The following is a 27602-nucleotide window of genomic DNA, read 5'->3' as shown; positions in this document are numbered from 1 at the left end:
GCGAGCTGGCGGGGCTGGTGTGGGGTGCAGGTCCCACCCGTCGCCGGTGGGCAGGAAGAGGCCGGACGCTGTACCTGCAACACCTGTGGGCGCCAAGCGCACCCCCCCCCCCGGCCCCGCCCATCCCGGGAGGACTCTTGATTCCGGTTCCTGCGCAGCGCGCAGGTATGGCCCGGCAGGGGCGGGATGGGGTGGGGTCGGGCAGCCAGAGCTCTGGGCTCTGCTCCTCGCCCTCAGTTCGCCTGGCCGCGACCCGCGTTGCCGTGGCTACCGCCGCCCAGCAGCCAGCGCCCCCACAGGGAGGGGTCGAGTCCCCCGCCCTCGGCAAGTGCAGAGCCCGCAGGGCTGGAATGCGGGGTCCCGGGCGGCTCGGGGCCGCGCGCCCGGCTCTCCCGGCTGCTTCCGGCCTGGCCTGGGCGGCGGGCGGGGGGAGGGCGGCCCGGCGGGCGCGGGGGGAAGGAGCGAAGCCCGGCCCGGCCGACGCGGCTTTGTCTCCTTTGTTCCCGGCGGTGGCAGCGCCGCGGCGGGAGGGGCGGGCAGCGGGCGCGCTTTTCCGCCCCTTGGTCTCCGGGTAACAGCTGCGGCGCCGCCGGAGCCACCTCCGGGGGGCGGGGGGCAGCGAGGCCGCCGCGCGCAGATCCCGAGCCCGCAGCGGCCGGCGCCCGCCTCGGCGCGCTCCTCCCGCGGGGCCCGGCCGGGTGGTGAGTCCGGGGCCCGGGGCGGGGGCCCGGGGGTGGCGGTGAGGCCCCGGGGGGGGAGGGGCCCGGGGCCCGATGCCGCCAGGCAGGGGCAGCCCGGTTGAGTGGTGGGCAGCTTCGGTCCTGAGAGTTGGGACCACACTTCTCCGCACTGAGGGAAACTCTGGCGGCTCCGCCTGTAACGCGATTGGGAGACAGAGGAGGTGGAGCTGCTCCTCCGCGCCCCCTCCTCGCCGCCGCCGCTGCCACAGCCGGGACGGCCGGCCTCTTCCCCGCCCTCCCAGGACCACTGGTGGGGTCCTTGCCCCGCGGCCGAGGGAGGAGGGAGGAAGGTCGAAGAAGAGCCGATGGGGAGGTCTAGGCTTGCCCTCTGTAGTAACAGCCCTTCCAGGCTGCGCTCAGCGCAACTGACAAAGGCGGACTGTGAGCCTTGTGCCAGGCATCCCCAGAGGGAGACCCCCCACCTCCCTACACGACCCAGGCAGTGGGTGATTGATGAGCGCTCCTGAGTCCGCGTGGGTGTTGCGTAAATGGTGGGCCTCTCCACCCCACCTCGAAACACAGAAAACAGGGCGAGCAATGTGCATTACAGTGCTGCTGGTGAATCTCTTCTCCCGGGTGGACCCTGGGAGCTAAGCAGGAGAAGGGGAGGGAAAGTCCAGTTTCCCATTGATCCCCTTAAATGAGGGCTGGGGTACCACCCCTTCAGGTGTGGAAGGGCAGAGTTTGTTAGCCCCTTTGGTTGGTGAGGACAGCCCCAGGAGGGCCCCAGAGCTGCTTTCTCTTTGCAGATAGAAGTTAGGCAGCTGAGGGCTCTGCTGAAGAGGTCTAAAGAAAGATGAGCCCAGAAGAGACCTCAAGGCAGGCCTGGGACCTGGGTATAAGCAGAGTTAGGCTTTGCCTGTGAGTTCGAATGGGGCCTGAGATCTCGTGATCCTGTAAGTTGAGGACACGAGGCCTGGCTCCAAACCAGCCTTTTCAGTCTGCTCTGGCTTGGTTATTAATAAAGTGGGCCTGACACCTTGTCCTTTGAGAGGCCAAGTGGCTGGAACAGGGTGTGGGTCCCGTATCTCCCCTTCTGAGTGGATTTCCTTGGCTGTGAAATGGGGATTCTTTCAACATGTGAGGAACACCTGCTTTGTGCTAATATCTGTCTTAGTTGCTGGGGCTCCTGCCTGCAAGGAGCTTTAAGTCTAGAGTTGGGAGAGTGGAACAGAGAGAAAAGTGTCTTTGGTTGGTGCCACTAATGCCAGGCACACACATTTCATGTTTAATGGTCAGAGCAGTCTTGCTTCCCATTCTGCAAATGGGAAATCTGAGGCTCAGCCCAAGCCAGAGCCGCAGTACACACTAGAGTGGTAGCTGGGATATGCCCATTCCATCCTCCACACAGGGTGGACTCCTCAGGAGCCTGGGGGGACATGGAAAGCTCTCCTGGGAGATGGTTGGGAGTCAGAGTTAACTAGATAGAAAGGGAGTGGGCATTCCAAGCAGAGAGGAGTGTGAAACAGCCCACAGTTAGGCCAGCAGGAGCTAACAGCATGTGTGGGGGAGCCCTGGCATAGATTGGATGGAAGAGGGCGTGGACTGGAGGGGTTTGACCTTTATTCTTGAGGCCTTGGGCTGCCCCAAAGACAGGGGAGAGATGTGTTCTGATTCTGCTTGAAGATCCTGTGAGGTAGGAGGGGTGGCCTTTAGGGGCTGGGGGCTGCTCTGGCCAGTGGCAGGGGTTAGGTGAATTCCAGTGCCTCGAGATGTCACACCCCTCTTTCCCTCCTCCCCCACCTGCGGTATGTGGGGAAGGATGAGGGTCCTGCTTCAGTGATTGAAAGAGTCCATCACTTTTCCCAGAGTGGCTCAGCCTTCAGCCTCCTATGTGGCCTGGCCAGGAGCTCTTCTGATCCCTCCCATCCTCCTGTGGGCCACTTGACCCAGTTGTGACTTTACATTTGGGGAGTGTCTTGGTTGCTGCCCCTTGAGGGTTGGAAAGCTTTGGCATGCAGTAGGCTCTGAGCAAATGTTTGTAAGCCAATGACAGAGTGACTCTTGGTCTAACTATGGACCCTTTGCCCCAGGCACATCCCTGGGCAGGAGGCTACTGGAGGGAGTGCAGGAGGTAGCCTCTGCCCATCCTCAGACAGACCCTGTCTTCCCAGAGGAAGAAACTTTCTTCCCCGACCCCTTGGAAACAAGGTGGGGGGCTCCTGGGAAGCCTGGCCTTGCCATAGTCCTGAGTTCACGACTCTCCCTGCTATCCCCTTTCCCCCACCCCCTCGGGTAGCAAACAGAGGCGGCCTTGTTCCTGCTCCCATAGAGCTGCCCTGTTCTCCTCACACTAAAAATGGAAACCCCCAAGCTATTTTGGGAGCAGTGCCCAGCTGGGCTGTGGCCATGGCTCCCCTGCTCCCACCAGGCGGCCGGACCCTCCTCCGAAACTTATGCCCAGTCCACTCACTCCGGGACAGTCTCAGCAGCACCTTGGTGGGGCCTTGGCGGGGAGGAGCCGACCCTAGCTGAGGGAAGCTCTCCCTCAGGCAGACTGGCCTCTGGGTGGTGGGAGGGGCTGGGCAACGTGGCCTGGGCAGAGGCGAGTAGGGGAAATATCTCCCGGCCTGGCCTGGGAGCAGCACTTCCCCAACCTGGTGCTCCTGGCTGGGGACCACCCAGGGCTGGGGAAGATGGTGTTACCATGGTTTTCTGCTTCAGCAGGCCTTAGCTGGGGCCCACAAGGAGGGATCCGTGAGGAGAACAGGCACCCAGGGTCTGAGGAGGTCCTGGGGATAGACATGGTGACTTCCTCTGGGACAACCCTCCTCCAACCCTGGGCCCTGGCTCTGCTCTGACCTGCAGGAGGAGAAATAATAGCAAGAGATGCCCTGGCTTCCACACCCCTGTAGGACTTAGGGCTCAAGCAGGGAAGTGTGCACGAATCTGTATGCGTGGGTATCTGAATGTGGGTGGTGGCGTATATGTCTTTGCTGGGGGGTGTGACATGCCCTTGCGCGGAATGCCTATTTGTACGTGTGTGTTCCTGCGTGTAAAGAGGCTGTGTCTTTGTGCGAGTGTTTAAGTGTGTGGTACGTGGGTTGTGTTCCTATGTGTGTCTGTGTGACGTGGACACGCCATATCTGCATGTATCTGCACATGTGCAAGTGCCCGTGTGCTTGTGTATGGGTGTGCACCTGCAGGGCCGGCAGCATGTCTGCTTCTTGGTGTGCGCAAGCCTGTGTCCGTGTCTGTGCCAGTGGCAGTTTGGGCTAGACAGCTCGTGGCCTGTGTGGAGGGTGTATAGCGGGGTGCCCTAAGAGGACAGAGTTTGGGCAGAGGGTGAGAAAGAGACAGTAGCTACGAAGGGAGAAGGGGCTGCAGAGGACAGGGCCATGCTGGGGGCCTGGCTGGGCCCCGCCTGCCATGGGGCTCCTTCCTAGTTGCCCTTTCCCAGGCCCTGAGGGTGCCTGGTTCCGCTGCCCTCCCCCTCCCTGTGTGGGCTCTGAGGAGGCGTCCCCTGTGGAATGTGTTTGGTGGCCGAAGGCCAGGCTGGGCCCAGTTCCATTGGCAGGCTGGGCAGCGGGAAGGGGAGCCCGGGCTCCCACATGCCTGCAGCCCAGCCCCCAGCTTCATGCTCTGCTATCTCCCTGGCTAGGTGACTCCCACACAGGTCATGCTGTTGTCTCCTGATCCAGCCGGCCCTGCCAGGTGAGCCTGACCTCACACCTAGGCACCTGGGAGAAGTGTGACTCCTGCTTCTTAGGGCTCTCCAAGGTGGCATCCAGTCATTTAGGTCCCAGTCCTGACAGCCTCAGTCTCCCTCATCTCTTCATTGGTTTTGTGGATTCCTTCTGGATTCCTGGCCTGAACAGCCCTTCATCCAATTCTTGCTCTGCTCTAATGTGCAGATGGCCCATGGGACCTTGCCCTCCCTCTTTCCCCCTGCAGGCAGCTGACATCTGTGCAGAGGGGTCCTCTCCCTCCTCGGGGTTCTGGGCCCCTCCTTCCCATCACCTGCTCTCCTGCCTCTCCAGGCCCTGGTCCCTGGGGATGGGATGTTTCTCACATCTCTACCCCTCTAGCCCCTTACCCTCGGACCCTGTGGTGACACAGGGCAGTGCAGGGAAAAGTGGGGGTGGGGTACGATGGAGGTCTCCTGAGAGAATAGTGCTTGCAGGAAATGGACAGTGTTGAAGTTTCCAGGAAAGATCTCCTGACCCCTTGCTAGTGTGCGATCCTGGGGTCATCCTGGACCACAGTGCTGTCTAAGCCTAGGCCTCCTCTGGTCACTCCCCCGGTTAGGAGGGGCATCTTGGCAATGTCACGGGCTTACCTCCCACAGTAGCCCCTCAGCACTCCATCTCTCTCCTTGCCAGGTGACCATGCCTGCCCTCGGCCCAGCTCTTCTCCAGGCGCTCTGGGCTGGGTGGGTCCTCACGCTCCAGCCCCCTCCACCAGCTGCTTTCACTCCCAATGGCACGCATCTGCAGCATCTGGCACGGGATCCCACCTCAGGTACCCTCTACCTGGGGGCCACCAACTTCCTGTTCCAGCTGAGCCCTGAGCTGCAGCTGGAGGCTACGGTGCCCACTGGCCCTGTGCTAGATAGCAGGGACTGCCTGCCACCTGTGATGCCTGATGAGTGCCCTCAGGCCCAGCCTACCAACAACCTGAACCAGCTGCTCCTGGTGAGCCCAGGGGCCCTAGTGGTGTGTGGGAGTGTGCACCAGGGGGTCTGTGAGCTGCGGCATCTGGGCCAACTTGAACGACTACTGCTGCGGCCTGAGCGGCCTGGGGACACCCAGTATGTGGCCGCTAATGACCCTGCAGTCAGTACGGTGGGACTGGTGGCCCAGGGCTTGACTGGGGAGCCTCTCCTATTTGTGGGGAGGGGATACACCAGCAGGGGCGTGGGGGGTGGCATCCCTCCCATCACAACCCGGACCTTGTGGCCACTGGACCCTCAAACTGCCTTCTCCTATGAAGAGACGGCCAAGTTGGCCGTGGGCCGCCTCTCCGAGTATAGCCACCACTTTGTGAGCGCCTTTGCACGTGGGGCCAGTGCCTACTTCCTGTTCCTGCGGCGGGACCTGCAGGCTCAGTCTAGAGCCTTTCGTGCCTATGTGTCCCGAGTGTGCCTCCGGGACCAGCACTACTATTCCTATGTGGAGTTGCCTCTGGCCTGCCAGGGTAGCCGCTATGGGCTGATCCAGGCTGCAGCTGTGGCCACATCCCTGGAGGTGACCCAGGGGGAGGTACTCTTTGCTGCCTTCTCCTCGGCCGCTCCCCCCACTGTGGGCCGGCCTCCGTCAGCAGCTGCTGGAGCATCTGGAGCCTCTGCCCTCTGCGCCTTCCCCCTGGACGAGGTGGACCGCCTTGCTAACCGCACTCGAGATGCCTGCTACACTAGGGAGGGCCGCGCCACGGATGGGGTGGAGGTGGCCTACATCGAGTATGACGTCAATTCTGACTGTGCACAGTTGCCTGTGGTGAGTCCCAGCTCGTCCCTGTCTGGCATTCACGGCCAGGCAGCTGCCCGAGGAGTCCAAAGAGAAGCTGGTGGTGTGGGGGCTGATCAGGTCAATGGATGTTTTGTGCTTCCTTTGTGTCTGGGTGATGGAGATGCCTTACGAAAATCGTGGCACTCAGGGGGCAGAGGGACATTCAGAGCGGGGCTTGGACTGCTTGCTGCAGAGGTGGTATTCGTGTAGGCGGACTGAAGGTGTTTGGGGTCCTAGGGTATGGGGCAGGGACCTAGAATGTGGGAAGATGGGCCCTGTTTTACGTTATTGAGCAAGAGAGGCAGGTGAGGTTGAGGCTTGTTTGGCTCTAGTCTCTGGATAGATAACACAGGGGAGAAACCACAGCTAGGGGGACCGAGTGAGGGAGAGGTGGCAGGGACCCAGGGGAGTGGACCTGGACATGAAGACGCAAGCTTTGAGAGGCTTTGGGCAAGTGGTCCAGGGGAAGGCTGAGTGCGTGCCCTGGGGGAAGGCCAAGGGTGTGGGAAGGTGGAGCCCCAGATAGGTGGGGATCAAGGGCCGGGTAAGGGGCTGCTGGAGATAAGCAGCTGAGGCCCCACTAAGGATGCAGCTGTGGGCAACATCAGGGAGGGCTGGCAGAGACTCTAGGGGTGGGGATGAGGCTGTCCAGGGGCTCCTTAAGGGAGGGGTGACGGAATAAGGTCGTCCAGAGAAGAGAGTCATTCAGCAAAAGCTGGCTGGGCCAGGGGATGGGGATGTCCAGGGAGGGCCTTACTGGTGCTTCTTGCTGCCTATAGGATACCCTGGATGCTTATCCCTGTGGCTCAGACCACACGCCCAGCCCCATGGCCAGCCGTGTCCCCCTGGAAGCCACGCCCGTTCTGGAGTGGCCAGGGATTCAGCTAACAGCTGTGGCAGTCACCATGGAGGATGGACACACCATTGCTTTCCTGGGTGACAGTCAAGGGCACCTACACAGGGTGGGTCCACAGGAAGTACCGGGCCCTGCCCCAGGGTCTAGAGGGAATAGGTTGCTGGTGACCCAGCCTGGGAGGAGCTATGCCTGTGACCCGTGGGACACACCCCTGGCCCTAAGGCTGGGAGAGATGACTTAAGCTTCTCTTCCCAGGGCTGGATGGTATTTACCTGTGATCTCCCCCACCCCCTGCCCAAGGGCTGGGTGGGATGACTTGTACTAGCAGAAAATTCTGCTTGTAGATTGCTTCATTGTGGGAAGAAGAGAGGGCCTTGGGCCTATGGCCGTGGACTTGGGTCCCAGAACTTGTGGTCTCTGATCTCAGGTCTACTTGGGCCCAGGGAGTGATGGCCACCCATACTCCACACAGAACATCCAGCAGGGGTCTGCGGTGAGCAGAGACCTCACCTTTGATGGGGCCTTCGAGCACCTGTATGTCATGACCCAGAGCACAGTGAGTGCCAGGCGAGAGCTGGGATCTGGCTGCTGGGAGGGGCCTTGGGCAGAGCCAGGGACCCATATGTGGAGGAGTCACTGGTGTTTGGATTGCTGTCACAGCTTCTCAAGGTTCCTGTGGCTTCTTGTGCTCAGCACCTGGACTGTGCCTCTTGTCTCGCTCACAAGGACCCATACTGTGGGTGGTGTGTGCTCCTTGGCAGGTCAGTGCTCCACCGACTCCTGACCCATTCCCCAACCCCAACCCCCACCTCCTGCCCTCCCTGGTCCTGTATAATGGCCCTGTCCAGTATTCCTGGTCCTTGGCCCTTGACTTGCAGCCCACGACCCCTGGATGCCCCAATCCCCTACCTCCATTCTCCATCCTGGGCATCAGTGCCTTGCCAGGGCAGACGTAGCCTAGTGTCATGGCCCACCTGAGGATCCCGCCCAGGTCCCCAGTATTGGAGGTGTCCCTGCTCCGTGAAGGTACATCCTGGTCATTCTCCTGCAGGTGCAATCGCCATTCCGAGTGCTCACGGGGACAGGGCCCAGAGCGGTGGCTGTGGAGCTTCCAGCCTGAGCTGGGCTGTCTGCAAGTGGCAGCTATGAGTCCTGCCAACATCAGCCGAGAGGAGCGGAGGGAGGTGAATGAGCAGGGCAGGCACATGCCTCGTGGGGAGGACTCTGGTGATGGGTCAGGACCTTGCATTTTAATGTCAGATGCTCTAAATACCACGTGGCCCTATACAAGTTGCTTGTCTTGGGGCCTTGCTTTCTCTGTCTGCTTCTAATCCAGGCTAGAGGGCATTTGTGAAGGCTTGAGGGCTGGTGGCCACTGTGCCCCCTCACATTGGGTGCTCTGGAAACACAAGCCCTGGTCTGCTGCCCGGTGGCTCCAGCAGCATGTCCTGGCCTCTCTGTCCAGGTTTTCCTGTCAGTGCCTGACCTGCCACCCCTGTGGCCAGGGGAGACGTATTCCTGCCAGTTTGGGGATCACCAGACTCCTGCCCTGCTGACCAGTTCTGGTGTGATGTGCCCTTCCCCGGACCCTAGCGAGGCCCCAGCACTGCCAAGAGGAGCCGGTGGGTGAGAGAAGGGGCCAGCCCTGGGGCCTGGGAGCCCCACCCTCCTCCCATCTTGCTCCAGGGGGTGTGGTTGGGGTGACGTGTGATTCCGAGTGGGGATCCCTGAAAGAGCACTTTTCTCTGGGCCCCCTGGCTAGTCCTCAGTCCCCTAAAGTGCCCGTTTTGTGGGCAGATCCCGGGTGTTCCCCAGATCCCGGGTGCTAACCCCACTCCTCAGCCTGGGCCCTCTCTCCCACCCTGCAGACCACGTGTCAGTGAGCGTGGAGCTCAGGTTTGGCGCTGTGGTGATTGCCAAAGCTTCACTCTCCATCTATGACTGTGCAGCAGTCTCTGAGCTCCGCCCGTCTGCACAGTGAGTTCCTCCCCGACACCCCCAGCGCCCAGGCTGCCCCGTGGCGACCTCTGCCCCATGGCTGTGCTCTGTGCAGGTGCCAGGCCTGCGTGAGCAGCCGCTGGGGGTGTAACTGGTGTGTCTGGCAGCAGCTGTGCACGCACAAGGCCTCATGTGACGCTGGGCCCATGGTGGTTAGTCAGCAGGTGAGCGGGACCCCCAGCTGGGCCCCACAGGGGTTTGGGGTTCCCTTTGTGAGGGTTTCTCTGATGGCCCGGGGTCTGTGTGCCTGCCTGCCCATGTGAGGCTCTGTTGTGAGCACCCGAGCTGCTGTGTGTGACGGACTCACTGGAGAACAGCTGCTGGTGTCCCACCTGTTTCGGGGAGAGGACCTTTGTAGCTGAGCGGCAGGGGAGGTCTGGGCCTCAGGTCCCGCCTCAACACAGATGCCCCTGGAGCCTGCCCTCCCCGCCCTCCTTTGGAGAATTAACGGGCTGTTTTTGTTTCTCTTTTCCTTGGTCTCCTTTCCTCTTAACACACCCTTTGCCTGCCTGCCACCTGCTCCCGCGCCTGCCTGCTGAGTGGCCCCTCCTGTCTTTCTCTGCTTCCCCCTTCAGAGCCCGCTTCTCTCCCCAGCCCCTCCCGCAAGAGATGTACCCACCCCCTTCCCACCTGAAGCCCCCCAGACCCCAGTCACCCCTGCTCCTGACACCCTTCCCGTGGAGCCTGGTGCCCCCTCCACAGCCTCGGATGTCCCACCTGGGGATCGCCCTTCCCTGCTCAGCCCCTGGGGGCCGGGGGCGGGTCCTGGCCCCATACCTGCCTCAGCCTCCACAGAGTCACCTCTCCATGAGGAACCTCCCCCTCCCGACCCCCCCAACAGACGTGGAACCGCTGTCCCCGCCCCCACTGACTTCGGACCCACGGCCACACCCGAGGACCTCTTGGCCTCCCACCCATCGCCCTCAGATGCAGCGGCACTGCCCCCTGCCCCTGCAGACCCCGGCCCCGAGGCCGACCCCTCCGTGGCACTCTTGGACCAGCCCCCCGGCACTGCTCCCGCCACCACTTTCCCAGGGGCCGCTGGCTCCACGAAGCCCGCTCTGGACTGGCTCATGAGAGAAGGCGGAGAGCTGCCTGAGGCGGACGAGTGGACGGGGGGTGACACACCCGCCTTCTCCACTTCCACCCTCCTCTCAGGTGATGGAGACTCGGCTGAGCACGAGGGCCCTCCCGCCCCCCTCATCCTCCTGTCCAGCCTGGACTACCAATACGACACCCCCGGGCTCTGGGAGCTGGTGAGGCCCAGCCCAGGAAGGAGGCCTCCAGGGGAGGGGATGCGGGGCAGACTCAGGAGGGGTCGAGGGGCAGGGTGGGGTCTGCAGCTCCACGCCGGCCTGGGCCCTGAGTTGTGCGCAGGGAAACGACCGAGGTGATGGGGTGGGCTCCATAGACTGCCTTGCTCTTGGTGTCTCCAGGAGGAGGTGAACTGGGGGGCAAGCTCCTGCCCTTGTGTCGAGAGTGTTCAGGGCTCCACGCTGATGCCAGTCCACGTGGAGCGAGAAGTCCGGCTGCTGGGCAGGAACCTGCGCCTCTTCCAGGTGAGCCTGTCCGGTTGCAGGCATATTGGCGGCCTCCTTGGCTGTTGACAACTATACCTGAGCCCTGGAGAGCAGGAAGAGCGCCTGGTCCCACATCTCGGCCCTGACCCTGGGGCTCTGCTAGCGGCCCTGTGGGACTCACTGGGGCCAGCTCCTAAAGCTGCCTCAGCAGCTGTGTCCTCTGCCCCCAGGACAGCCCAGGAGACCATGAGTGTGTGATGGAGCTGGAGGGCCGTGAAGTGGTAGTTGAGGCCCGGGTCGAGTGCGAGCCACCTCCAGAGACTCAATGCCACATTACGTGCCGGCAGAACCAGGTGTGGGTCACGAGTGCCTGGGTGGGCAAGGGTGTGCCGGCCACAGGCTGGCTACCAACCTCAGCTGGCCACGCCACATTCATCATCCCAGCCCCACATATAACCCTGTGACCTCGAGGGAGTCTGAGTACCCCGGCTCTGACCCCTGACCCTGTGGCCTCACGGGGTCCCTGTCCCCCAGTTCTGACCTCTGACCTCGTGCTCCCACAACTAGTCATTTGGTCCTTTCTCTGACCACCACCGCCCCCCAGGCCTGATGCCTCCCCCAGGCCCAGACTCTGACCCCACTCCCATTTCTCCAGCTCAGCTATGAGGCTCTGCAGCCAGAGCTCCGTGTGGGGCTGTTTCTGCGTCGGGCTGGCCGTCTGCGTGTGGACAGTGCTGATGGGTTACATGGTGAGCTAGCTGGGGCCTCTGGGGCCACGGGGCTCCTCCAGGCCTGCCTCTCACATTTGTCTCTGCCCCCCTCCCGCCCCCCCCTCCCCCCACCAGTGGTGCTGTATGACTGCTCCGTGGGACACGGGGACTGTAGCCGCTGCCAAACTGCCATGCCCCAATATGGCTGTGTGTGGTGCAAGGGAGAGCATCCACGTTGTGTGGCCCAGGAGGCTTGTGGCGAGACTGAAGCTGTGGCCACACGGTGCCCCGCACCCCTCATCTACTCGGTGTGTTGAAATGCTGGCATGTCCCTTCTTCACCGCTGCCTTTAGAGGGAGAGTGGGGTGCTGTGGGCCCAGGGGTCCCGAAGGTGGGAGTCTGGGACTGCCTTTCCAGGCTGCCGAGGGTTGACTGGTGGTGGAAGTGAGCAGTCCGTGTCTTGGAACAGGTGGAGCCGCTGACTGGGCCTGTAGACGGAGGCACCCGTGTTACCATCAGGGGCTCCAACCTGGGCCAACATGTGCAGGACGTACAGGACACAGTCAGGGTGGCTGGAGTACCCTGTGCTGTGGATGCTCAGGAGTACGAGGTCTCCAGTAGGTGAGTTGGCTGGACTGACAGGAGTTCGGCACCCTTCATGGGCTCCCCGGTTGGCTTTCCTGCTCATGGCTGCCCATCTACTACTCTTCTGCCTTTTCCTCTCCCCGTTTGCTTGTTTCTGGTCACAATGTCTCAGAGCTAAGGTTGCCATTTGAGGCCCTGGAGCACCCACTTCGGCTTTGTGCACGGACTTGCATGTTCCTGGCCTGGACTGCTGGGGATCATTGCTGGGCCTGGGCCCAATCATTGCCTAGAACCAACAGGTGGCCCCATCTACATGTTCTCACTTGGTGTTCTGAGTGAGCATGGTTGTAGTTGTGGCAGTAAGGTTCTCAGATCCCAGATGGTTGTGCTCAGGGGCTGGGTTTCCACGAGCTGTCCTTTCTTCCCCAAGCACTGCCCCTGGAGGGCTTTTCCGGGCACAGACTTGTGGCCCGTCTGCTGAGTGCCAGACTCCTTGCCTAGTCCCTGGGACCCCGGTTGCCTTCCCAGGGACTGTAGCTGATAAAGGTTCTGGGTCATGGTAGCCTGGCTGGCAGTAGCAGGGTCCAACGGTGCCCACCCAGGACATTGCCAAGGAGATATCCACAATCAGCAAATCCCAGACCTGGCTGATATCAGGGTTACCTGGAGAGCCTGTCCAAAGCCACCATAGAATGGGTCCTTCAAGCCTACCCTCAGAGATCTGGATTCTGTAGGCCTGTGCTGGGGCTCCGTGATCTGTATTTTATTAAAAAAAAATTTTTTTTTTCAACGTTTATTTATTTTTGGGACAGAGAGAGACAGAGCATGAACGGGGGAGGGGCAGAGAGAGAGGGAGACACAGAATCGGAAACAGGCTCCAGGCTCTGAGCCATCAGCCCAGAGCCTGATGCGGGGCTCAAACTCACGGACTGCGAGATCGTGACCTGGCTGAAGTCGGACGCTTAGCCGACTGCACCACCCAGGCGCCCCGTGATCTGTATTTTAAACCAGACTTTGCTAGAGCGTGTGGTATTCCCCCTGTGTGTTATGACCAAGAACTTTCGGTGACTGTCTAGACTGTTAATGATTCTAGAACCATGAGACTAGAGTAACTTATGAAGTGATTTATAAAGAGATTAAAATATTCTCTGGCCGAGGTCTCTCCTGGGTACTTTACATATCACTTGTTCTGTTTTCCAAAGTGTTGGCGGTGACTGTTACAATGTCACGGAGTCGAGCCACTGCCAGCTTCACCATGGGGACATTAATTTGTCCTAAGCTTCTCTGTTTTCTGGCTGAGAACCAACATTTTCTTAGATTGCTCACTTTCCCTTTCCATCTATCCCCAGACCTGATTAGAAGCTTCCAGGGACTTTTTTTTTTTTCACGAGGAAATCAAGTTTCCACCACTTTGCAAGTGGTGTGGTGTGCGTGGTGATGGCAGCTAGTTAGGCCACTCATCAGTTTGGTGCTCGTCCCTATAGCCAGCCTCAGAGGGCTCCTTGTAAATTTGTGCCGCGCAGAGAGGTGAATTCCTCTCGGCAGGGGGCCCTAGGGTTGGACTTGAATGATTGAAACCATGCGTATTAACTCTCAGATGCCAAAGCCCCCTGGTGTGCCATCAGGAATTCCCCCCAAAGCAAGAGGATCTCTGTCAATCTTGGGAGCAGGGAGAACACCTCATTTAGTGGGGCAGCCAGCTCAGTTTGAGGGGCCCTCGGTGCGGCCCGGCACCCCAGCCTGCCTTGTGCCCACAGCTTCGTGTGTATCACTGAGGCCAGCGGGGAGGAGGTGGCTGGCGCTGTGACGGTGGAGGTGCCAGGAAGAGGACACGGTGTCTCAGAGCACGACTTTGCCTACCAGGTAAAGTGGCTCCCCTGCCAGCCCGTCTGGTTTCGCCTTCCTGGGGCTTCTCACCCGGGGCCTTCTTGTCTTCCTCAGGCTCCCCCTGCTTCTCTGTTTGTGGCCTCATGTCTGCCTATGTTTCCCTATCCCCCTTCCTACAGGACCCGAAGGTGCATTCCGTCTTCCCAACCCGAGGCCCCAGAGCGGGGGGTACCCGCCTTACCCTGCGCGGCTCCAAGCTCCTGACTGGGCGGCTGGAGGACATCCGAGTAGTAGTTGGAGACCAGCCTTGCCATCTGTGAGGGCTGCTTCCTCATTCTGCAAAAAATCCGTGTGCTGTAGGGAGAAGACAGAGGGGTGGGATGCTGGGAGAGGAGAACGGGGGAGAGGGCCAGGTCTGCTCCATCAGAAAGCGGCCAGACCCTCCCTCAGCTGGGGCTGTCGGGGGACTGTGGCCTCCAGGGTCACGTGTGGAGCTTGCAGTCAGCTCTGAAGGGAAGTGAGCTGGGGCCTGAGGGGGTCCCATGTCCTGGAAATCATCCCTGTCCCCTTCCTGGCCTGCCTTCCACTCATCCCTCCCTTCCCCAGGCTGCTGGAGCAGCAGGCGGAGCAGCTGCAGTGTGAGACCAGCCCCCACCCCACGCCTGCCACGCTCCCTGTGGCTGTGTGGTTTGGGGCCGCTGAGCGGAGGCTTCGACACAGCCAGTTTGAGTACACATCAGACCCCAACGTCACCTCTGCCAGCCCCACCAAGAGCTTCCTCAGGTGCTGGGCCAAGGGCATGGCCTCATGGCATACGGCAGGGAGGTCTTTGCAGCTCTAGTATGTGGGGAGGTTGCGGGGCTTTCTGTGGAGGCCGTGACTCCCGTGCTGCTGCTGGGGAGAGGGCCGAGGGGCTTTGGGCCGGGCTGGCCCCGGTTCTCATAAGCCATGGGTGGTTCACGGTCTGTGTTGCAGTGGAGGACGGAAGATATGGGTCCGTGGCCAGAATTTGGATGTGGTACAGACACCAAGAATCCGAGTGACTGTGGCTCCGAGAGCACCGCAGCCCGGCCAGGGGCTTGGGCGGAGACGCCGCGTGATCCCAGAAACAGCGTGCTCCCCTGGAGCTTCCTGTGGTGGCCATCATGTAGGACACCCATGGGCGTCCCCTGCTTGCACTAGAGTAGCCATCGCCCTCATCACTCCACACTCCACCCCGTGCACAGCCGTGGGTGGCAGATACCAAAGAGGCTATTGCCCTGTCTTTGCTGGGCCCCCTTCCTGAGGATGGCCCTCAACTCTCCTCCCCTGTCTTTCCTCTCTGTGGCCCAGTTTGAGGAGCCGTGCCACGTGAACTCCTCTCAGCTCATCACGTGCCACACGCCTGCCCTCCCAGGCCTGCCTGAGGACCCCTGGGTCCGGGTGGAATTCATCCTTGACAACCTGGTCTTTGACTTCGCGACACTGAACCCCACACCCTTCTCCTATGAGGCCGACCCCACTCTGCAGCCCCTCAACCCCGAGGACCCCACCGCACCATTCCGGCACAAGCCTGGGAGTGTGCTCTCTGTGGAGGTACTGTTCCCGCTCACACACAGGGGCGGGGGGCTCACGACCCTTCACTTTGCTGGTCATTGTGGCTGTGTGTGGCAGAGGGGGCATGAAGGCAGAGCAAGGGCCAGCGGACAGACCTGGCTCCTCACCCTTCACATGTGAGGGCTGAGGGGCTGGTGATGGGCTGCCTCGCCTGACGCATCTGGCTGGCGCCTGGGGCCCCACACACTCTACGGCAGGAGTCTGAATGACAATATGTAAATGGTCTGGCACACGCAGTAGCTGGGTGGCGTGGTACACAGTGGGCGCCTGGGCTGATGCCCATTTGGCAGCCTGACTCAACGTGAACAAACACTTGGCATGGGTTCTGACATGTGCGGTAGGTGGGCATTCTAAAAGGCCCCAGGTAGACAACCCAGCATCGTCCGCCTGGTGGGCCAGCAGAGACAGTAGTGGCTCTGGCTTTGTTAGGTGATTTGGCAGGATTCGGGGGCAACTTTATATTGTCCAGATTTTGAGCTCTAGAAAAGTGAAGATGTGAGGAAGAAGGATGGGAAGGGTAGAGAAGGGTCGGGGGGCAGCTCAGAGGATAGCCATGGACTATCTCCTCTGATACAGGGGAAGAGGTGCTGACCCGGCATCAGCCCTGCTCCCGGGGGTGGGTGTCAGGACCATCCTTCCCACACTTGAGGGGATGGGATCTGAGTGACCCCTCGTGTTCCAGGGGGAGAATCTGGACCTTGCAATGTCCAAGGAGGAGGTGGTGGCCATGATAGGGGATGGCCCCTGCGTGGTGAAGACACTGACCCGTCACCACCTGTACTGCGAGCCCCCCCTGGAGCAGCCTCTGCCCCAGCACCACGTCCTCCGGGAGGCGCCTGATGCTTTGCCTGAGTTCACGGTCAGTGAGTGAGCACTGGGTTGGGCCGGGCATCAGGCCTGTGCTGAAACCTTGCTCACAGGTGGCTCCCCACATAGGTGCAGATGGGGAACCTGCACTTCTCCCTGGGCCACGTGCAGTACGATGGCGAGAGCCCCGTGGCTTTTCCCATGGCAGCCCAGGTGGGCTTGGGGGTGGGCACCTCTCTTCTGGCTCTGGGCGTCATCATCATTGTCCTCATATACAGGTGGGTGCAGCCAGATGTGGCTGGGCTGGGGCAGGTAGGGGGGTGCGGCTGGATGGGAAGGGCAGCCTAGGCCAGGGGTCAACAAAATTTTCCTGTAAAGGGCCAGAGTACCTATTTTAGGCTTTGTGGCCGGGTGGCCTCAGTTGCAGGGGCTCAACTCCACTGTTGCAGAGCAGAAGCTGCCACGGACCATATACAAACACGTGATTGTGGCCGTGTGCCAACAAATCTTTATTTACAGAAATAGGTTGTGGGCCAGATTTGGCCTGCTTGTAGTTTGTTGATCCCTGGGCTAAACTCCTGGGCTAGACTGGATATGGGGTGTGACTTGCCCAGGATGCGACAGGCCAAATTATTCTGGGCTAGGCCTTGGCTTGGCTGGGCATGGCTGGGTCAGACTGTGCTGGCCTAAGCCAGGGTGAGGCTGGGGTAGACAGGCCTGGGCCATAGGCACCAGCAAGGGCTCTGGCCTTGTCTGGCCTTCCCCTTCCTGACCTTGGTGCTGAGCAGGAGGAAGAGCAAGCAGGCCCTGAGGGACTATAAGAAGGTCCAGATCCAGCTGGAGAATCTGGAGAGCAGCGTGCGGGACCGCTGCAAGAAGGAGTTCACGGGTGAGGCTGCAGAGAGTAGGCCCGGAACATGTTTCAGGGCCCTGTGAAAGTCTGCTCCCGTCGGGTGGGATCCACGCCCAAACCTGGCCTCTTCTGCCCAACAGACCTCATGACTGAGATGACTGATCTCACCAGTGACCTTCTGGGCAGTGGCATCCCCTTCCTCGACTATAAGGTGTATGCCGAGAGGGTCTTCTTCCCTGGGCACCAGGAGTCGCCCTTGCACCGGGACCTGGGTGTACCGGAGAGCAGGCGACCCACCGTGGAACAAGGGCTGGGGCAGCTCTCCAACCTGCTCAACAGCAAGCTCTTCCTCACTAAGGTGCCACGCACGGCCCCACCCCAGGCCTCCCCACATCTGTCCCCTCCTGGCCCCACCCCTCCTGCCCCAGCCCCGCCCCTTCTTTGTCCCTCCTTTTTTGAATGGGCCCCTTCCTCCTTATCCCGCCTCCCTGGTGCCAGTTCATCCACACCCTGGAGAGCCAGCGCACCTTCTCAGCTCGGGACCGCGCCTACGTGGCATCTCTGCTCACGGTGGCGCTGCACGGGAAGCTCGAGTACTTCACTGACATCCTCCGAACCCTGCTCAGTGACCTGGTGGCCCAGTATGTGGCCAAGAACCCCAAGCTGATGCTGCGCAGGTCTGTGTGGCTGTCAGAAGCCATGGGGGCCTTGTGGTTATGAGGGCTGGAGCCAAGGGCTGCATCAGACCCCCTGGGGTTTAGGGGTTCACAGAACAGGGAGCCCAGAGGCCCTACCTCTGACCCTGCCCCTCCCCTTTCCTGTCATCCTAGGACAGAGACCGTGGTGGAGAAGTTGCTCACCAACTGGATGTCCATCTGCCTGTACACCTTTGTGAGGGTGAGAGAGGCAGACGTGGACAGGGCTTGGGCTCCCCTCCGGGGCGAGGCGGGACTCTAAACCACAAAGCTTCCAGCCCCATTCGGTCCAGACACTCCTGCCCAGCATGTCTCATTCACCTCAGGCCCTCTGCAGTCTGTCCCCTTCCCCAGCATGGGCCATGTCCCATACAGCTCTGTTTCATGCCTGTCACCTGCCCTGGGGGCCCTCACTGGCTGTCACTTCCCCAGGACTCAGTAGGGGAGCCGCTGTACATGCTCTTCCGTGGAATTAAACATCAAGTGGACAAGGGGCCAGTGGATAGCGTGACTGGCAAAGCCAAATACACCCTGAATGACAACCGCCTTCTCAGAGAGGACGTGGAGTACCGTCCCCTGGTGAGGGAGGGAGGAAGGGAGAGGGATAGGGAGACCGAGTCAGGGAGGGATAGGGGGAGGGAGGGAAAGAGGATGTGAACGTGCATACGCTCAGTGGTGTCTGTCCCTGGTGAGGACGAGGAGGGTAAGCATGTGTGATCATTGTGAATGGCTGGCTGCTGGAGAGAAGCCTTTAGATTAGTTTAGCAGCATAGAGGCTTGAGGACTAGACCTCAAGGCAGAAGGCCTTGAGGATGGGCCCTCAGGCTTGAGATGGGGTCAGAGTGAGATAGGGTCACGGCAAGGGTTTGGGGAGCAGTCCACAAGCCCTGGGACTGGGCCAGGGCCTGAACGTTTGCAGGACCATCATCTCAGTGTCCTGCCAGTGGTGTGATGTGCCCACCAAGCCAGGAGCCAGCTCTGTCAGTCTTGTCTGTCTCTTCCTCTGGGTTGCTATCCCCTTAGTGGAGTGCCTTCTTTGGTGGCCCATGCAGGGCACCTTTCCTGGTGATCCACACGGGATACCTTCCTTGGTGGCCCACGCGGGGTACCTTTGGGAAAATCTCATTCAGGCTCCACCAAACCTGCCCCCTCTCGGGCCGGTAGGAATCCTTACTTCTTATGAAGCTTCTCTCAGGTGCCTCAGCCTGACCAGTTGAGCCAGGAACCTGGGGACCTGAGTTAAGAGGGACTTGTGTTCACTTGTTTTTTTCTGCCATTCACCCCGTAGACATTTACTAGTGCACTGTGCTGGAGGTGGGGTCAGAGTGGAGGAAGCCGCTGTCCCTGGGCGGGTGGACGGCTAAAGAGATAAGAATTAGGGAGTTGTTGGTGCCGAGAGGTCAGAGCCAGTGGCTTCCTCATGGGTTGTCCTTGACCTTGTGTGTTGGTCATCCCATGTGTGGCATGAGCCCTGATCGCTCCCGCATATACCTCGGTAGACCTTGAATGCACTGTTGGCTGTGGGGCCCGGCGCAGGAGAGGCCCAGGGTGTGCCTGTGAAGGTCCTGGACTGCGATACCATCTCCCAGGCCAAAGAGAAGATGTTGGACCAGCTTTATAAAGGAGTACCTCTCGCCCAGCGGCCAGACCCCCGTACCCTGGATGTTGGTGAGGGTGGAGGGGAAGGGTAGCCTGGGGACCTGAGCCAGGGTGCAGGCTGGGCTGGCCCTGGACCATATCGCTCAGTGGGCACAGGGCAGAGGCTGGAACGACCTCTCACATGGTGAGGGGCCCCTGATCCTAGTCTTTGGAGGGGTTGGATAAGGCTGCCCCCTGACGGTGGGGCCTGTGTCCCTGTGGAGGAGGAGGTAGGCTCCACCGCAGGAAGGGTGTTCTGGAAGCCCTGGACCAAGTCCCAACTTGCTCTTGCAGAGTGGCGGTCTGGGGTGGCTGGGCATCTCATTCTTTCTGACGAGGACGTGACTTCTGAGGTCCAGGGCCTGTGGAGGCGCCTGAACACCCTGCAGCATTACAAGGTGGGAGGGGTAAGAGCGGGAGGCGGGGTAGGCAGGGTGGGGCTGGTGGAGGGGTCACCAGCTGTGTTTAGCAGGTCCCAGATGGAGCAACTGTGGCCCTGGTCCCCTGCCTCACCAAGCACGTTCTCCGGGAAAACCAGGATTATGTCCCTGGAGAGAGTGAGTATGCCCCCCACTTCCAGCCCCTACCCAATCACTGTCCTCTGCCCCTGCTTTGCCCAGTCCCCAGTACTGGGGCAGATCTTCTGGACCTGAGGGTAGGCTTGTGTCTACCTCCCTTCCACCTAGAGAAGCCCTTAACCTGTGCTTCCACTCCTGGAAGTTGGCAGGACGCTGGGGTCCCAGGGGACGTGGTACCTGATGAGGGATGACGAGCTGTGGGGTCTTGGCACAGGGACCCCAATGCTGGAGGATGTGGACGAGGGGGGCATCCGGCCCTGGCATCTAGTGAAGCCAAGTGAGGAGCCGGAGCCTCCCAGGCCTCGGAGGGGCAGCCTTCGGGGCGGGGAGCGCGAGCGAGCCAAGGCCATCCCTGAGATCTACCTGACCCGCCTGTTGTCCATGAAGGTGGGGCAGGAGGGATTGGAGGCTGGGGTCAGGGATGGGACAGGCCGTAGGTCTGGGCTGTGGGGGAGGGGACGGCTACTTATGGGGTTTGGGTGTGGTGTGGGGCTCGCACGGGCATAGTGCCGTGAGGTGTCTGAGGCCGGGCTGGGGCCGAGGTCCCCTGTCCCCTTGCTGACCGTACGTCCTCTGTGCTTCCCCTCCCCACCAGGGCACACTGCAAAAGTTTGTGGACGACCTATTCCAGGTGATTCTCAGCACCAGCCGCCCCGTGCCGCTTGCTATCAAGTACTTCTTCGACCTGCTGGATGAGCAGGCCCAGCAGCACGGCATCTCTGACCAGGACACCGTCCATATCTGGAAGACCAACAGGTGGGGGTGGGGGTAGGGGTGGGGGTGGGGCAAGGCGGGCCAGGTGTGTGTGGGGTCTTCTCTCCCACCCCCCCAGCACGCTCACTGGCCCTGCCTGCCCTACCCACAGCCTGCCGCTAAGGTTCTGGATCAATATAATAAAAAACCCGCAGTTTGTGTTCGACGTGCAGACATCTGATAACATGGATGCAGTGCTCTTGGTCATTGCTCAGACGTTCATGGATGCCTGCACCCTGGCCGACCACAAGCTGGGCCGGGTGAGTGGGTCAGGGTGGACACGGAGGGCACGAATGGGGCAGGGTAGTATGGGCCAGGTGTGGACAGTGTTGTGTGTGCGCCGATTCCAGGCTTGGCTGAGAATGTCGGGGAGGAGGGCTAGGGGAGGCCTCTGACTCCAGCCCCAGGCTGGGCTTTGTCCCTGAGCTCCCCGGGAGGTGGCAGTGATGACCCCTCAGGAACCAAATCCACCGGGCAGCCTGGAGCTGTCCTGTGATTGTAGGATCCGCATGTCTACCTGGAAACCAACCTAGCGGCCCCACCATCACCTCGGGCTCACCTCCTCCAAGTCTGGGCTCACCATAGCCGGAGGCCCAGGGATCAGAAGTCACCCTGCCTTTTCCTCGTTCCCTACACGCAGGGGCAGAGGAGGTATCTGCCTGTCGGTGCAGTGTAGACGGGAGAGTCCAGGCAGTGAGCGCCAGGCATGGGCGAGGTGCTGGCGAGGGGCGCTGGGAAGCAGAGAGGAATGGCCAGGGCTGTGGTGGTGGTGGGGTGTTGTCACAGTAGTGAGAGCCAAGGGAGTCCCATGACAGAAGGGATCCCTGCTGCAGTGACTCAGGCACCCAGCAGGCAGGGCCTGGGGCTCTGCAGGCCTGTGCAGGGAGCTGTTACCTCTTGAGGGATCGATCTCTAGACTTCTGTGAAGAAACAGAATGCAAACTTCTACTCTGTAGTGCTGTCTTTTGAGAGCAGTTTCTATTCTGTGTGTTCTCATCACTGTGCCTACAACGAACCCCACCGCGAGGACCAGGGAGGGCTACCTTGGGTGGAGGCTGTGTGGTGGCTGGGGTTTTGCCCAACCTTCACCTTGCCTCCCCTTCCCAGCAAAACTGCAAATGCTTGCTGGGTAGCTCAGGAAGAGTCCAAACCAGGAATGCCTAGGGTCCCCCCCGCAGAGCGTTGGTGAGAAGGCATGCATGCTGACTCATGACTCAGGCCCAGGGATGCATCGCTGCCGCTCAGGGGTAGCGCCATCTTACCTCACCCTCCCGGCAGCCGTAGGGTGAGGCAGCAGGTGCCGTCCAGAGCTCAGGGCTGGGATTGGAACCCACTGCAGTGGTGGAAGATGTGTCTGGGTGTGTTACAGTGTGGGCTCTGACCTGAGAGACCTGCTTCAGGTGCCAGCTTGGCCACTCAGAGTGAGGTGGTGTGGGACAAGTTACTATATTTTCTGGGTCAGTTCCCTGATTTTTATATTTTATTTATTTTATTTGTTAAGTTTATTTCTTTGGAGAGAGAGAGAGAGTGCATGTGCAAGCAGGGGAGGTGCAGAGAGAGAGGGGAGAGGGAATCCCAAGCAGACTCCACACTGTCAGCACAGAGCCCGATGTGGGGCTCGAATTCATGAGCCATGAGATCACGGCCGAGCCGAAGTCAGACACTTTACCGACTGAGCCCCCCAGGTGCCACAGTTTCCTGATTTTTGAAATGATTACGTGGGGAATGAGCAGCACCTGGAAAAGCGGCATTAGGGCTCCATATGGCACGGTGCCCTCCCACCCTGCATGCCGGTTCCCTGCTGGATCCAGGTGGAGGCATGTGGAGCTGAGAAATGGCCTTGGAATAACTGGGGGAGAAGCTCGAGGTGACAGAGTGGAGATTGGATATCGGTGGAGGGGAGTGGGCAGAGGAGGTCCTTGCAGAGGGAAAGGGGCCAGGGGCACCAACCATCCCAGTTGCCTGGGACTGAGGGGTTCCTGGGATATTTAGAACGGAAACGGTGCTGGGAAAATTGGGACCGTTGGTCACTCTAAGGGGACTCTCCTCTTTCTCTCCTGCTGACGCCTAGGACTCCCCCATCAACAAACTTCTATATGCTCGAGATATTCCCCGTTACAAACGGATGGTGGAAAGGTATGAGGGCGAGGAAAGGGTCTGGAAGGGGGGTGAGTGGACCGATTGATGGATGTTTATGGCTGCAGCCGTGGGACGGGCCCTGTGGGGGGAGGAATGGTCTGTTTACCCAGCAGCTGGCCGTGGTCTCTGGCAGGTACTACGCAGACATCAGGCAAACCGTCCCCGCCAGTGACCAAGAGATGAACTCCATCCTGGCTGAGCTGTCTCGGGTATGGCCCTCCCTCTGCTTCTTGGGTTGGGCACAGGCCTCCTGCCATGAGGATCCTGCTGTTTTGCAAGGAAGCCCTTGGGGCCTCAGCGATCCTGCGAGCTGCTTGGGGGCAGGACACATACCATCCCCATAAATGCAGAATGTTCTAATGGCCACTATGAAAGACCAGGGCTCCCAACATCTCACTACAGAGCAGCAGGCGCTTGTCCCAGCAGCTGCCACCTGACCTGACTCGGCCAGCTGCTTGGGTGCCTGCAGCCCGTGTTTGGGTCTGGGGACGATGTATCCAGAGCAGTGAGGTGGCTGGGATTCAGCCCCAGGACAGCCCAGGTCAGTCTGCCCGTGTCTTCATACAGCATTGCTTCCGTCGGTGTAGACGTGCCCCCACCTACTTTTAAAACAGTCTCCAAACATAAACTCCAGGGAACTTCGTGTTTCTGAACACTAAGTGATGGAGGACCACAAGGACACAGAACACGCAACAATAGCAGCTACGATTTGGTGGTGGTGCTTTGATTGTCCTCTCGCCTGACCCCCATAGGAGCTCCACAGGTTGGGCGCTATTAGCCCTGTTGTCCTGATGAGGAGGTGCGGGCTCAGAGATGGCCCCATGGAGGGGCCCCGTGCAACCTCCCGGAAGATGTGATGGAGATCAGAGCAGACCTAGCTGGGTCACAGCCCGTAAGCGGCCGCTGTCCCACTGGGCTCTGCAACCATCTGGGGTCCCGGCTGCCGCCTTGAGGGGAGAGAAGCAGGGCCCTGCTCACACTGCAGACCTGGGATCCCTGGTCTGTAGGCAGGGGTTCCTGCTGCAGGGCCTGTCCTTTCTGCCACCTCCTCCCCATTTCCCAGGGGTCCTGTGGTTGGTGACAATGCTCGTCTCTCTTACCTCTTCTCCTTAGAACTACTCTGGGGACCTTGGGGCACGAGTGGCCCTGCATGAACTCTACAAGTATATCAACAAGTACTATGACCAGGTGGGCAGAACCCTGGGCCCTGATGGAGGGAGGGAAGGGCTGTGACTAGTGGTCTTCCCCAGGCACAGAGCAGGGTCAGGGCAGGGTCCTGGTACCTCCCCTGCTCTCCCCATCCTTGCCCTCTCCTCTGGGGCTCCTCGGCAGCAGCTGGGATGCCGGGGGATCTGCCAGGGTCTGGAGATGGTGTGGGGGATGGTCTGGGAAGGACACAGCTGCTGCCTCTGCCCCCGCCTTGTCCTGGTCCCCGTCCCTCCCTGAGTCCCCACAGTGGCAACGTGCTGTGCACGGCCAGAGAAGAAGGTCCTGCCAGGAGTGGGTGAGGGGACTCCAGAGCCAGCAAGGGGGCTGTCTGGGGAACTTGGACTGGGCCCCAAGATCACAGCACCTACGAGTCAGCCTGCTAAGTGTCTGCCAGAATCGTCCTCTCGGATGTTTGTGTGGCACCAACGATGTGGCTGCTGCTGTTCAGTGATGAGGAGCCTGCCTGGTGGCCGGCCTGGGGGATAGTCATTTAACGTGAATTCCAGGCACCCCAGGCTTGCTCAGGCAGTGTGAGCTCCTGCATGGGGGAGGCGGGGGTGTGTGGTACCTCATGTACCCTCGTGTAAATGGCACAGGCCAGCCCCCCGTGGGCTCCACCGCTCCCCTGTGGCAGCCCTCATTTGTGCTTATGTGGTTGTTGGTGTGGGGTCAGAATCTGTCTGTCCTGCCATCAGTGAGCCTTGTGAGGGCAGGATCACACGTGTCCCATCATTGTGGGGTCCCTGCTCCATGCCAGCACCTGGAATGGGAACACAGGAAATGCTTGCTGCCTGGTGGGGGCAGGGGGAGCCAGGGGACTGGAACAGGGCTTCTAGGGGTTTCGTGGGGGGAAAGACTAGCATGGTGGGTGTGGCTGGGCTCCACTCAAAACGATTTTTACTGGTGGAGGTAAAACCCCAGCAAGGCCCCCGAGGAAGTGAGATGGCTCGCTGAGGCCCCCAGTTGTGCCGCAGTACCTGAGGAGGCCTGCTGAGGGCTGTGGGTGCATGCGGTGGCTGGTAGGCCCTGCTGACCGGCCGGTGTCTGTTGCAGATCATCACTGCCCTGGAGGAGGATGGCACGGCTCAGAAGATGCAGCTGGGCTACCGGCTCCAGCAGATCGCAGCCGCTGTGGAGAACAAGGTCACGGACCTGTAGGGAACTGGCCAGCCCTGGCCTGCCATTGCCTCAGCCCTGCCCGGGCAGCCCTGGAACCGTGAGGGAGAAGCTGCCTTCTTAGATGCCTGTAGTACCTGATGAGCAGAGTTAGTGGAAGGTGGCCCCCGGGCTCCTGGGGCCTCTGGCCTGGGCCCTGCTGGACCTACCTCGCAGGCCTGGGGCTGTGAGGCTGATGGGGTGGTGCCCAGCCTGCTCCCCGAGCCCAGTGACCCTGTGGGCTCTTTTCTGTGTGACGTCGGTCTGCGGGGAGTCAGGGACTCAGGGCTTCCAGAGAGTTGCTGGAAGGGCCTCCAGCCTCTGGAGAAACTGTACTGTTCCTGAACACTGGTCTTTGTCCCACCGGGATTCCGAGGGGAAGGAGGAGAGCCCCACTTCCTGTCCTTTCCTCCTCCATCATCCCTGACCTCAGTTTAGCTGCCTCCAGCCTTTTGCTGCTGCCACGTTCCTAGGTCCGAGAGATGAATGCCTTTCCTAGGCCACTACAAACTGACCCCTTGTCAGGGCTGGCTGCCTCAGGGCCACCCTGCCTCAGAGGCAGCGAGTGGGGAGGGGCACTTGCTGCAGGGACCTGGGGGAGACCGGTGGCCCCACTGACCCAGCTCTTAATTAAAGGATAACACACTGCTTGGCGTCTGATATGTGGGCTTGGCCCAGCCCCTCCCTTGGTAGGAGGTGCCTGATAGGCACGGGGAGCGGGGGGAGGGGGAAGGGGGGATCTGTACCCTGGATGGGGGGTGGGGGGGGTCTCAGGACCCCCATGCAAGACTTCAGACTGTCAGGCTGGCCGGGCTCTTTTTGGCTCCTGGGCAGGCCTGCTGGGGTGAAAGCATCTGGGAGGGAAGTGAAAACCCCATTCAGTCTGGGCTGGGGAGCCTGCGACCCGAGGTGGAGGGGTCTGAGTCCCTTCAGGGGCTCTGTGTTGTCTGCAGCTCAAGTGTTCTAATCTAATGCCACCATCCGGGTCTCGTTGTCTGGAAGGGCAGTGGGAAAGGAGGGCACCGGTGCAGGCAGCTTCAGGGAGAGTGGGTCTGGGGGCCCTCTTCCGCAGTCCTGCTTCCAGGCTCTCCACACCCCTGTTGGCTGGGGCTGTTTGAAGGTTCTCCAGGATACTGAGTTGTCCCCTCACTCCAGGAGTCTGGGGTAGGGATCCCAGCGCAACTGTCTGCCTGTGTAATGGCTGCCTTGGGTGGGGTTTCCTGATTTGTACCTGGAGGTGAGCTTCCAGACTGTCTCAGTTGGGTCTTGTGTTGCTGGGTCTGTGGGGCTGTGTGTTGATGCCCCTTTGACTGAGACCACCCTTGTCCTCTGCCAGAGGCCAGCCTGCCAAACAGAAATATTCTAGAATCTTGACATGGCTCTCCCCCTTGGCTCTCTGCTGATTCCCCAAGCCCATAGACCTCCCAGCCTCCCTTCCCTTCTGACTAGGGGCCCCACCCCCACTCGGGTCTTCACTGAGTTTGAAGAGACAGAGGCTGATAGGATTTTAGGAGTCCCTTCCCTCCCTCTCAATGGTCCTAGATAAAACCATCTCAGAGTCCTTGTCCCTATAACAGCAGGAACCACACTGGTCTGTCCATGCCCACTGTGGTCACAGCTGCTATTCTCTGTTCTGATGTCCCTCCTTCCCCATTTCTGCCCAGTGTCGGGACCACAGTCAGAGAGGTCAGCAGTCGGGCACCATCATTTGGAAGCATGGGTGCTTTAGTCCTTCAGATAGTGGCTCAGAATGGCTCAGACTCCCTCATGGTCTGTCAGGCCGAACGATGGGCTCTCAGGGAGCAGGCCCAATGAGTTCAGTCTGGGGTGGACTTGGTCACAACAGGCCCACACTTCTGTTCCAGGCTTAGGCCACTACAGGTTCCAGGACACCAGTAGGTGAGGGGAGGAAACCAGGTACCTGCGTGTCTGGGGGTGCTGAATGTTGAATGTACTCTGAGTTGTTCACTTTCACATCTCAGCCCTCACAGAACACTGTTCTAGAACAAGGTGGATAATGAAAATCTATCATGATAACGTAGGAATTTCTAAGTCCTCACTCAAATGCCATGGCTGAGAACAGAGATCCCATCGCTGATAGTTCTTTGTGATTGTTCGCTTGGGTCTGGGCCACAGTGTCAGTGTCAGACACTTGTCATCCGGTTTGACCAGTGTCTTCCGAATTTTTCTGATCAAGGTTGCAAAAGTGTGCCCTCGTGGCGGTATTTCCCACAAACATGTTAGCGTGCTAAGGACCCTGTTTCTCACCGGGGGTTCCTTTAGGGGTTCAGGAAGTGATTTGCTTGAGTAAAAGGACTTTCATTAATTTAAATATTGGAATAACTGTCCAGACAAGATCCAGGAGTTGTGTGTTTTTGTTAACTTTTTTAGTAGTTAAATAACTGTGCTAGTCGATATAATGGCTGAATTTATGCTGATAAATGTTGGTATCATTTTGGAAGTCACTTGAAACCTTGGGATTGGGCAGAAGGACTC

The 27602-nt window shown here is 60.1% G+C and overlaps 1 protein-coding gene across 5 annotated transcripts; it reads left to right on the top strand.

Annotated features, from left to right (window-relative positions):
• Positions 1-194: 194 nt before the first annotated feature.
• On the top strand, positions 195-25754 carry PLXNB1 (plexin B1). 5 transcript variants are annotated; one of them, XM_043587319.1, is made up of 38 exons: positions 195-324; positions 4342-4394; positions 5063-6175; positions 6967-7149; positions 7471-7599; positions 7704-7804; positions 8095-8227; positions 8509-8665; positions 8912-9020; positions 9097-9205; positions 9617-10297; positions 10478-10600; positions 10792-10914; positions 11217-11310; positions 11407-11579; positions 11741-11892; positions 13614-13719; positions 13863-13999; positions 14290-14466; positions 14659-14830; positions 15016-15258; positions 15962-16138; positions 16216-16364; positions 16875-16975; positions 17080-17297; positions 17438-17616; positions 17770-17836; positions 18067-18213; positions 19134-19302; positions 19567-19670; positions 19745-19829; positions 20065-20237; positions 20446-20606; positions 20716-20863; positions 22675-22739; positions 22876-22951; positions 23856-23930; positions 25005-25754. In XM_043587319.1, the coding sequence occupies exons 3-38, from the start codon at positions 5069-5071 to the stop codon at positions 25107-25109; spliced, it is 6408 nt and encodes a 2135-aa protein (XP_043443254.1). In that variant the 5' UTR covers positions 195-324; positions 4342-4394; positions 5063-5068; the 3' UTR covers positions 25110-25754. The 5 variants fall into 5 exon arrangements, with proteins under 5 accessions (XP_043443254.1, XP_043443253.1, XP_043443256.1 ...); XM_043587318.1 differs by lacking the exon at positions 195-324 and adding an exon at positions 487-701; XM_043587321.1 differs by lacking the exons at positions 195-324; positions 4342-4394 and adding an exon at positions 487-701.
• The last annotated feature ends 1848 nt before the right edge of the window (positions 25755-27602 follow it).

Source organism: Prionailurus bengalensis, chromosome A2, assembly GCF_016509475.1.
Source record: "Prionailurus bengalensis isolate Pbe53 chromosome A2, Fcat_Pben_1.1_paternal_pri, whole genome shotgun sequence".
In the NCBI taxonomy this organism is placed as follows: Eukaryota; Metazoa; Chordata; class Mammalia; order Carnivora; family Felidae; genus Prionailurus; species Prionailurus bengalensis.
Note: the sequence above shows the minus strand (reverse complement) of the source record. Positions and strands in the feature narration are given on the sequence as shown.